Source organism: Onthophagus taurus, chromosome 3 (assembly GCF_036711975.1).
Source record: "Onthophagus taurus isolate NC chromosome 3, IU_Otau_3.0, whole genome shotgun sequence".
NCBI classification, from domain to species: Eukaryota; Metazoa; Arthropoda; class Insecta; order Coleoptera; family Scarabaeidae; genus Onthophagus; species Onthophagus taurus.
In genome coordinates this window covers 22,039,940-22,052,171 of record NC_091968.1, presented here as the reverse complement: position 1 = coordinate 22,052,171, position 12,232 = coordinate 22,039,940, and the positions used below count along the sequence as shown (strand labels likewise).

The 12,232-nt window shown below is 33.6% G+C and overlaps 1 protein-coding gene across 1 annotated transcript; it reads left to right on the top strand.

Annotated features, from left to right (window-relative positions):
- The first annotated feature begins 7,377 nt into the window (after positions 1–7,377).
- LOC111427083 (trehalase-like) lies at positions 7,378–9,427 on the top strand. Its single transcript, XM_071195294.1, has one exon. The coding sequence runs from the start codon at positions 7,643–7,645 to the stop codon at positions 9,425–9,427; it is 1,785 nt and encodes a 594-aa protein (XP_071051395.1). The 5' UTR covers positions 7,378–7,642.
- The last annotated feature ends 2,805 nt before the right edge of the window (positions 9,428–12,232 follow it).

Here is a 12,232-nt window from a genome sequence, read left to right as displayed (position 1 = left end):
GAATACGAAGAGAAGGCGACTTAAATCACATATTCTTTACATGCCATACAGTAGATGCACATCGACAAAAGCTGATGTTGGGACTACTGGAAAAACCAGTCAGCCTACGAGTTAAGCTAGTCTCTATTGGCAACTGGTTCATTCGAAATATATATATTATTGTACAAATACGTCATTTCCTCAGGAATAAGACTGTAATAATAATACCCAAAGCAAGAAAAATGCAATATTGAGAAAGACTGAACAAGTGCAAGAAAACAATAAATAGGATAATTAGATACTTAGAAATATAAAACTGACTGTGATATTAGATCTAGAACCTAGGCCTTAAGCAACTCTTATACTTATAATCACTTTCCAAATCTGGTCAGAGAATCAGCAGAAGCAGAAGAATCATCCTCTCATCAATCTATTTTAAACTGTTGTCCTGTATATATAACCATTTGTTATTGTGTGTTTCATATATTCATAAATTGTCTAAACCACGGGACAGTTCGATAGAGCTGAAGAAGGAAGATATCGTGTAATGGGAAGTGGAACGGAAGTTCGAACTCCAAAACCGTACCAGTAGAAGAATAACTTAACTTAACATAACCTCACAATTCGTGTGTAGCAAGCGAGTTGTAGTTCCTGTATTTTGTGCTCCAAAAACATCGATATTTCTGTCCCGCGGAAACCAGATGTAACATTTAGTAATAATTTCTTAACAGAAACACGTGATTTCTTGAAATCGGGTTTTTTTTACGATGAGAAGGGAAATAGAACTCTATTAACGCCCACAAATTCAAACAGTTCTACAGAACTAACAAAATCTAATACCCAAGCTAATAATAAAACCTCCCGTATCACAAATGAACATACTTACTCATCAACTGATTGGTTTAGAATCCGTAGCAATGAATGATAACATATTGAAAGTAATGACCTGGAACTCTAGAAGCTTAGTAAGGAACAAAGCTAGCCTTTATGGTTACTTAAAGGATAACCCACAGGATGTTATCATAATCAGCGAAACTTGGTTGAGCAATAATACTGTCTTTACTACACCAATTTATAATCACTAGGGAACGGAACTTTTATAACAAAACGATACGATTTCCCCCCTCCACTTCTTCTCAGTGGTTAGTTTTCTGGGCTTGTTTTCTAGAGACGTCACTGAGTGGCCACAACAAATGGAGGGGGAAATCGTATTGTTTTGTTACAAAAGTTCCGTGCCCTAATAATTATACTCTGTTTTCAAAATAGATACTGGTGTTTAAAGACTCTATAAGTGCTATATCAGCCTACAAATCACTGCGACTTATAGCCCGTGAAAGGCGTCTCACTGTGACAAACGATGGAAGAGTTACTCTTTTCTCATATAATGAACAAACGAAAAGTATAATAGATCTAGTTTTGGTATCCGAAACACTAACTGCAAGAGCTGTTTCGAAGAATGGGATACTCTCGCAAGCGATTATTTCCCGGTCTGTTTGGAACTGAGGTTAAAACATTTAGCCCAAAACAACAGGACGATAGCGAAAGGACCATAGGTAGCATTAAGGGGGATCAGATGGACAAAATACGAAGATATTCTGCAAATGAGTAACGTTAATAGCAATGGTACATATGAAAACTTGTTGACGACAATGCAAGGTGTGGCTCACCAGTCTTGTGGAAAGAAAACAAACAAAAGACAGATCTCGAATCCATGCCCTTGGTGGGGTAAGGAATGTGAGAATATTGTAAAAAATGTACATCTTGTATTCTTCTGAATCGTAGCAGGATTGTCAGTTTTGCTATCGTATTCTTCGTCATTCATCATTGTTTCTCTCGTTCTGGCTTTTCTAAAATGACTGACAAAGAGTTTCCATGTTTAATTATTTTCATATTCGGGTCGTAAAAAGCGCTATTTTCTACAATTATGGCGTCTTCTTGACAATGATCCGGAACCATCATAGATGAAAGATACATATTATACTTATATAGATGGCCCATTCCGACGAGTTTTTTTCTCTCTAATATTAGTTTAAATTGTACATTTGCTGTATCCCAGGTAAACTACATTAACTTCACTTTTTTACTAAAATTGTATTTGTCATTTTCTTCCTTTCCTATTTTAGTAAGAAAATAGTATAATACCATTTTAGCCAAAAGGTGGAGTTAATACAGTTTAACTCTGAGAGATACATTATCGTTGTTTATAAACACATGATATAAGTGTAATGAACGTTTTCATGGTATCAAAATGAAATTAAAAGAAAAAGAAACAAAGAAGTATATAAAAATGTATTATATGAATGTAAATACATAAAATAAAAGAATTTAAGGTTTATGCATAAAATTATAAACTAAAACTTATTACCTTCAAATTAATAAATTTGTTATAATTAAAGAAATATAAATAAACTTAAAAAAGACTGGAATAATCCATACTTCAGCAAAAATTTAAGAATTATACTGGTGAAAACCCAATCTTAAGGGAATACTCTGGTCAGAAGATTAATTTGCAAGAAAAAGTCTGAAATTGCAATAGTTACAAACTAGACTTCAACAAAAAACAGGAATTACTTTGTTCAAAGTCCACATGATGTCTGAAATTACTGTTCAGAGAAAACAAAAAATTGATTATATGCCAAACATGATTTTTCATGGCAATACTTATGTGTTCAATAAAAGAATGCGTCTTGTTATTGCACAGAACAGGAAATCACCAATACGTAAACTTTGCCAATGCAGGATAAGCACAAAAGCAAAGTAACAGCTGCAGAAATGAGGTACAAGATCCGTATAGATAATAAGAGGCTCCAAAAAAGATCTACTGCTTCTAAAAAACTAAATACTGCTTTCTGAAGACTAGATACTGCTCTGGAAGGTTAAATACTGCTTTCTGAAGACTAGATACTGCCGACAGGTCTAAATACAGCATCTGGAATACTGCTTTCTAAAGACTAAAATTGCTTTGTGGAGACTAAATACTGCTTTCTGAAGACTAGATACTGCTGACAGGTCTAAGTACTGCGAAAGAAAGATAAGATATTGTTGGAGAAAACATACATAACGTTGGCAGAAGACTAGATACTGCTTCTAGAAGACTAAATACTGCTTTCTGAAGACTTGATACTTCCGACAGCTCTAAATACAGCGTCTGGAAAACTAAATACTGCGTTCTAAAGACTAAAATTGCTTTGTAGAGACTAAATACTGCTTTCTGAAGACTAGATACTGCTAACAGGTCTAAATACTGCAAAAGAAATATAAAATATTTTGGAGAAAACATACATAACTTTGGCAGAAGACTAGATACTGCTTCTAGAAGACTAAATACTGCTTTCTGAAGACTAGATACTGCCGACAGGTCTAAATACAGCGTCTGGAACACTAAATACTGCTTTCTAAAGACTAAAATTGCTTTGTGGAAACTAAATACTGCTTTCTGAAGACTAGATACTGCTAACAGGTCTAAATACTGCAAAAGAAATACAAGATATTGTTGGAGAAAACATACATAACGTTGGCAGAAGACTAGATACTGCTTCTAGAAGACTAAATACTGCTTTCTGAAGACTAGATACTGCCGACAGGACTAAATACAGCGTCTGGAACACTAAATGCTACTTTCTGAAGACTAAAATTGCTTTGTGGAGACTAAATACTGCTTTCTGAAGACTAGATACTGCTAACAGGTCTAAATACTGCAAAAGAAATACAAGATATTGTTGGAGAAAACATACATAACGTTGGCAGAAGACTAGATACTGCTTCTAGAAGACTAAATACTGCTTTCTGAAGACTAGATACTGCCGACAGGACTAAATACAGCGTCTGGAACACTAAATGCTACTTTCTGAAGACTAAAATTGCTTTGTGGAGACTAAATACTGCTTTCTGAAGACTAGCTACTGCTGACAGGTCTAAATACCGCAAAAGAAAGATGGAGAAAACATTAAAAAGGCGCCAGCGCACAGTGGTCCACAAGCGGTAAAATGTGAAAATCAAATTTTCGAAATTTTTTTTTCGTTTTTTTTTTACATGTTACATGTGCTTTAGGTCCTAATAGACTGAGAGGTGAAAGGAATAAAGTCTTATGTACTTTCTAGTGCCAACTGTACGCAATGAAACAGTACTACAATTCTTGTGTATTAAATATCATAAAATACTACAACTTTAGATGAAGAAAATATATTGTGTTCCACTTTTCCAAGACAATGCGTTGTTGCTATCTTGAACAGTATAGAAAGGTCTTCATTTGGCACTTTTCTAATTTTTAAAATATTTTTGCAGAAATACGTAACGACCTACTTGAAGTTACAACCAAATGTTTTAACATATATATCTCGCAGAAGACGCAAGAAGAACTTTTGTCGCTAGAATATTCTTATTCTTTGATATGTGCTCTATATAACATGATAACCACATCTTGCTTTAACTTGCTCCTTACCAAGATATTAGCGATCAAAGATGATCAGTGCCTGAGTGTGTTATTTGACTGTTTTCATATAAAATGCTTATATTCTTTTTCTTAAAAGATAAATCTCGTATATTTGGTGCATAACAATAATAGAATACCAGACTTAAAGTTTCAGGCATATCTAACAACCGAAAGTGGTTGTTAGATACAGTGCGGCAAAAAACTGGAACACTTGAAATATCTACTTTTTTATAAGTACGAAGGTTTTCACGGCCAGAGTTAATTGAACTAAAATTAGAACTAAAACTGCTACTAACTCTTAACTAACTAAACTGCTTCGAAGTGTTTCTGAAGAAGGTTGCAACATGACATCCGAAACGTCAAACCTTTTCTTAAAAGACGCACGGCAAAACCCGAAAGTTTCTAGTGTTAGTTGATGAACGGTAGAGCTAGAAGGTTTGATTTCTCTGTTCTCCATGCATACATTGGGTTTTTTGTGTGTCTGCTTCACATTTCATATAGATTAAAAATTAGAACTTGGAAGGTGACTGGTTCATACGTACTTTTACTAAATTATCATCAGAGATTTCATTCAACAGTGGGTACAATATTAATTGCAATGAATTTGATAAATACTGTTTCAAAACTGCCGAAAAGTACGTCCATTTTATGGTTGGTACTATATGCCAACCAGCGTTCATAAAATTTTGATACATGGATCTGCAGTCATTAAAGAACCTCTACTACCTATTGAAGAGTTGTCGGAAGAGGCGCAAGAAGCTAATAACAAAAAAATCTGAAAATTTAGAGAGAGCCACACAAGGAAATGTAGTAGACTGGATACGAATGAAGATCTATTTAAAAGACTGCTACTCAGCTCAGATCCATTTATAAGTAATTTTCAACAGCACATTTCTAGAAAACATAAAAAGATGAGTATGGAGGCTAAAAGATTACTTATAATAGACAATGTAGAAGACCAGGAAGAAGAAAAAGATCGCTAAGAAGAAGATGAATATGACGAAGAACAAGAATCAGAACAAGAGCTATATGAGGCAGGATGCAACGAAGATGAAGATGACGAAGAATGGTCTGAAACAGAACAAAAAGAAACACATATTATTAAGCAACGTAGATAATTTATAGAGAATTAAATTCCCTTTCCTAATAGGCTAAAAAAGCATAGTGCGTTCCATTTAAAATTTTCTACTTTCTCGCCATTGAAAATGGAGAAACAATAATTCAATTTTTGACCACTCTGTATAAGATACTCCGATACAACAAATGACAGTTTATTTGACAGCATCTGAAAAATAATCGCTCGTTTTAAACAGCATGGTGAAATTTACCAAAAAAAGTTTAGAACCAAAATAACTCGAAAACGAAAAGCGCTAGGTACCAATAACTTTTATCAAAGTTAATCTATTTTTTTACGTACAATTAAATGGCGTAATAAAAACTATAGCATTTTATTTAAAATAACGAAGTTATGGTCTACTTCCGGTAGACCGGAAGTGGCAGCCATCTTGAAAATATTTTAGATTGAAAGTTCCGAATGAACAACCCATGCTACCAAAATTTCAAAATTGTACGAATAGTGGAACCTGAAAAAGTTCTAACGAACCAGTTACGTGAGACACGCTGTAGTTAAAGATTTATTTATAGAAACCTTACATCGAAGTAAACTATATAACCAATTTAGTTTAAACAATTTTGTATTAAGCTATCCTTCACAATTTAATAGCGTTGCATAAAATTTTGTATTTATCCAATTCTAAGGACCTAAATTATATGAAAAAAGTAGAATGTGACCTCAAGTAAATTACTACTTCCGGTTGCCATATTTGATCCAAAAATTCACAAGGTCTTTAGCATATAGTCCTATAGCCATATACCAAAAAATTTTCTCAACCCAAACTGCGTTAAAATATTTTTGTTCGAGTTTTTTCGAATTTAGACCACTGTGCGGCGCCCCCTTCAGTGTACCCCTTGCACCCCCCGGTAGCGCCGCCTCTGGGATAACCACGTTTTGAATAAGTGAAAAAGGCCTTTATAAAATATTAAATGTATATAAATTGATACATACCTCTGGATCTTTGGGATAATTATGCATTGCACATCCACCTTTGTTGATGCATGGGCAGTTAGGCACACTACACGTAAATACCATAGAAAAATTTATATATATTATGTATATAGAAGGTCATCTCCCCACTATTTTTTGGTACATTCAGCGCTCCCAAGGGGATTGTGAGGGAACTAATTAGGTTAAAGCACGAAATTTAAATATATGTATTTCTATGCCGGTTTATACCAATACTTTATTTTGAAGAGGTCAAGTACATTTTACAAATAAATGCAAAAAAATATGTATTTAAAGTTTTTCCAAGACAAAATTCATAATTTTAAATATAATATATATTGCTCTCATTGGCTAAGAGCGCCAATTTATCTATCGGATAAAGTTATGAAGAGGTGGTAAAAGTGGCCCTAGCTTATTTAAACACTTAACTAAAGGATATAAAACACAAAGCCAAAGGAAAGTAAGGAAGAATATTTGCTTATACAACGGGGTTATCACCAGTTATCACACCAAACGACAAAACAAAAATGTGACGTTTGCTTTCACCTTTAAGTTTGACCATTTCTATGGTTACAGGCGCTTTGTTTGTGTAGATAATGCAGATTGCTACAAATTCAGTCTACAACGTCATCCAGTGGATTGTGAGGGTACTAAAACCTGGGTCTACATTTTTATAGTAGTAAAGCCGTGTGTCCACTACCAAGTTTTCTTGCGGAAGTTGCTTCCAGAAGTTTTTGTCGTGTAAACACGCATGTTTTTGTCGTGTTTACAGGACAAAAACTTCTGGAACTCACTTCTGGAAGCAACTTCCGCAAGAAAACTTGGTAGTGGACACACGGCTTAAGATTACACACCGTAAATCATGATTAAAAACGGAATAGAAATTGAAAGTTCAAATTTAACTAAAATTGACAGTTCTTTCCAGTCGGTAAAACAGCGCGCGCGGTGTTTTAGCGCCACGGGTGGTGAAAGGTGAACTAAATATAGCATCAACGAATACATACAGGGAGATGGGAACCATATAGATTTCTACCTTGATTTCAATAATCATACTAATCATCATTAAATATTTTCGGACACTATTACCATCGTTACTAAATAATGTCATTAAGAAAGACATCAAAAGAAAAATATCCCAATTATAAATATATCACGAAAAGTATGAATTAATGGCAATTTTGATTTTATTAATTCAAATTTTAATGATAAACGTTTCTTGTGGTAAATCCAACGATGAAATGAACACGACACTAATCGGTTCTTGCACCCACCGAATCTTTTGTAACGACCAAGTGTTATCGGCCATCCAAAACGCCGATATCTATAACACATTAAAAGAATTCTTGGATATGAGTATTATGGAGGGAGAAACCGTCGATTCGATCTTAAAAAGTTTCAACGAATTGATGAAAAAGCACAACGGGAAACCATCAAAATACGATATGCTAGCTTTCTTGGAAAGTTATTTCCACAAATTGCAATTACTCGAAATTTGGCGCCCGGATGATTACAAGGACACCCCGAAAATCATCTCTCAAATCAAAAACGTCGAATTAAGAACTATGGCGCGGAAAATAATCGAAACTTGGCCCCGATTAGGACGAAAAATCAGAAAGACAGCTAAGGATTCGCCCGAATCGCATACTTTGATTTACGTCCCGAACGGTTTTATCATACCAAGTGGGAAATTTGAAGAGTATCATTATTGGGATATGTATTGGACCGCGAGAGGGCTTTTATTATCCGATATGGACAAAACGGTGCGAGGAATTTTAACTAATCATTGTTATTTATTAAAAAAATTCGGTTTTATACCAACCGGAGGTCGAATTTATTACATAAATCGATCAAACCCTCCCCTTTTAATGAAACTAGCCAGGGAATATCTCGATAAAACCGGCGATTTAGACTGGTTAAGACCCAACATACCCTTACTAGAAAAAGAATTATTCTTTTGGATCAACAAACGCTTCACTATCGTTACCATCAATAAAAAAACATACAGCTTAGCCCAGTATTACGTTAACAGTACTGGACCAAGACCCGAAGAATATCATACAGATTTAAAATTAGCTGCACTTTACGAACATGATGTAAGCAAAGAAAACTTTTACAATGAATTGAAAAGTGCTGCTGAAAGCGGTTGGGAGATCTCGAATCGGTTTTTTGTTAGCCCTAAACAAGCAAAAATCAGAAACACTTCTATAATTTCAGTTTCGAAAGTAATCCCGGCCGATTTAAACGGGATTCTTTACGGCGCTTTCACCGACATGGCGCAAATGTTCTCAAAAATCGGCCAATTACACAATAAAACTGCGTGGACTAAACGAGCCGAGGAACTAAAAAAAGCGATTAACTCTGTGTTATGGGACGAGGAGGATGGAATTTGGTACGATTACAACTTAATAACGAAAAGGCGAGTGCGAATATTTGCCTGTAGCAACTTAGTACCGCTTTGGACCAAAGTTTACGACGATGACAATCAGCAATTTATCGGTAAACGAGTTAGCGAGTACTTAATTCGTAAAGAAATCGTTAATTACATTGGGGGAATACCCGCGTCTAGAGAAAGTTTTAGCAATTGGGATTATCCTTTCGTTTATCCCCATCATCAATACATTATAGTGCATGGTTTGAAGGATACCGGCGAAAAACAAGCTTTGGAGCTGATGCACACTTTTGTTAATAATTTTTTGAACGCTTGTCTTATCGGGTTTAAATCCACCGGAATGCTTTATGATAGATACCACGCCGATATACCTGGACGATTCGGTGGAGGCCGTGATTATGTACGTTCGGCCGGTTTTGGTTCGACAAGTGGAGTTGTGTTGGACTTTATTGATATTTATACTACTTCCGGGTGTAAAATGGAGCGTTTTAATCGTAACTTAAAAAATATAATTGTATTGTTATTAATAAGATGTTTCAATATTTATTTTAGAAGTTATGATTAAAAAAATTTCGAGTTTATATAAAAATGCCACATATTTATTCTAACTTGCTTATTAGAAACTCTGTCGTATAGGATAAACTAGTTTACATAAGTCCCTTTAATTCTTAAAGGTGCGTGCTGTATTTATTATTCTTTACTCAAGTCTTTCGAGACGATAAAATCACCATGTCCGAAGCAAGAAGGAAGAGACTATGTGCGTTGTTTGCCAAACTTTCGTTTCATTTCTACACTGAGAAAACTAATGTGGAAAAACTACCAAAAATTTTGTCATATTATCTAGAATTTTTAGTCAAAAATTAGCTAAGTAGTACTACTAGTTATATAAGCTAATTCTATTTCATTAATTTAAGATAGATAAACTATCGAAAAATGTATCTTATAAATACCTAATCAAATTAGTTTCATTATACAGGGTGTATCTGTATTATACAGAATGAATTTTTAATGAAAAAATCTTAGTAGGCTTTGCAATGTTTGTCAGAAATATTTTTGACAATTATTGTTTTTTTTTTTTTGATTCAAATAAAATACTTTTATCTACGACTGCTTGGATAAGTCATCATTACCGCACTCATTTGAGATGATTTGAGTTACGTAATGAAGTTCATTACCGCACTGGTTTGAGCAACAATACAAAAGAAAAAGTGCTATCTACTTACAGAGAAACAATACTATTTATTATAAACATTAATTGTTATGTTTTTACATTTCAAAACACTTATTCCAGATGAGTAAACATGTTGTTGAAACTGACAATTCAAAATATTTTTATAAATGTCAAATAGACTTTTTTAAGGAAATTGATTTTTTAGTAATTTTTAGCAGTCGTAGATAAAATGCTGTATATCACACGTGGGCTAGAGCATAATTACAGTACTCGGGTGATTACACGACTCGGTCTACGACCTCGTCGTGCAATTCTCCGCACACGTACTGTAATTATGTTTCTAGCCCACTTGTAATATAAATAACTATTATCTTTCTGTACTTTTATTAAAATGGATGTAATGTTATAAATTCTACCGGTTTCGGTCCTTTTATAAGACCATCTTCAGGAACTTTCGAATTTCCTATTACAAAAAACAACTACTATACTTAAAAATGTTAAAAATCTTTTAGATTAAATATTAAATTCTAAAACACTTACGTCAATTTAATTTTAAAGTTCTCGTGACATTTTGCATTTTGAAATCTCTATAATATTTTAAATCTCGTTGGTTTAGACTCGATACGCAATTCTACTATTAATAATAACATAGACAGTTTTCAATAAAGCGCTTTATTGAAATTAGTGTATATTTTTTAAATTTTGACATTCGGCTGATGATGAGTTCTTATTAAACTCGAAACTAAAATAAATTGAAAATAAATTAATAAAGCAAGTAAAGAAGTTATTTTAAATACTTTTCTCACATATTGTTATCTGAACTTGCAACATGGATTCAAACAATTAGATCTTTATAAAACCGAAATTATGGTAAAGGAAAAAACTGAAGGCATTGTTAAGTAACATTTATACACATAGGTACATATAAAAAATAATGTATTGTATACCAAAATATATAAAACAACATAAATACAGAAAACCTCTTACACTACAAAGAAATCTACTAACTAAATTTAAACTAGGTTTTATTATTTTTTTCTCTTTGAAGCGCCTAGTGTTGTTCCAGAATTTCTAATTTTCGTTGTCTACATATTTTTTTTGCTGCCATATACTCAATTTTTTTGTCATAATACGCTTTTAAGTCAGTTTTCCTTTCAATTAATATGTCATTTCTTTTTCTATAGGTAACTGTTGGTCTAGCCTTTCTTTTCTGTTTTGGTGTTTCCGGAACGCTTAACGCTATTGAATTGGGGAACCATGTTGAATTATTTGTGAGGTAGACGGTGTAATATTTATTATTGTTGATTCCTCGGTAGAGGTGGTCACTATGTGGGGCAGTATGTGATTGGGGAAAGACTTCATTTAGTAGGATACTCATTAACAGCACTGAGTAAAACTTTTGGATGGATAGATGCCTTTCTTCCTAGGACTTCATGCATTTGATTTTTGAATTCAAAAATTTTACGCCCCCTACAACTTTTGCGGTCATTATCAATTACTTTTTTGTAATTCCTTTCTAAAACTTTCCAACGATTTTACTCTTTTGCAATCACCAGCCACATTTGGTTGATATTCTTTAAATTTGAACTTGCTCCAACTTCACTTGTATAAACCCCATATAGTTTTCTGAGCTCCCTTGTATTCTATACAGTAAAAAAGAAATCTGAAAGGTGTATTTTATTAATTAAGATTTTTTAATTAAAATGTTGCACCCTTACCTTTTTCACTTTCGCAACTCATTGTAGAATAAGTGTATATATACAGGGTGTATCTGAATGACTGCAACAAACTTCAAGGCGTGAGGGTACTTTGATGTATGAACCATGAGCGACTTCAGCTTCCCTAAGGAGCTACACCCCTCCAAAAATGGCGGAATATTTTGGTTTAATTTCTTTTCCTCAAAAACCATAAACGCTTAAATTCTAATAATCACGTTAGCTTTGATTAACTGAACGTAGACAATGGGTTAACTCACAATAGGGTACGTTTTGACCCTATTTGTACTTTCAACATACCCTTCTAAACTACTAAACGTAACCACCCCCTTTACATTTGTGCTAACATTTTTTTTATGCAGATGATAAATACATTAGAAAAATACTACTATACTAGACAGAAATCTAAGATAATTGTATCTTTGACTATTGGTAATATTACACAAGGTAAACCTTTATTGTAGTTATGTTTGTATTAATATAA

Bases quoted from the DNA above. Each gene is read 5' to 3' on its own strand.
- LOC111427083 (XM_071195294.1), top strand. From the start codon at position 7,643: ATGGCAATTTTGATTTTATTAATTCAAATTTTAATGATAAACGTTTCT.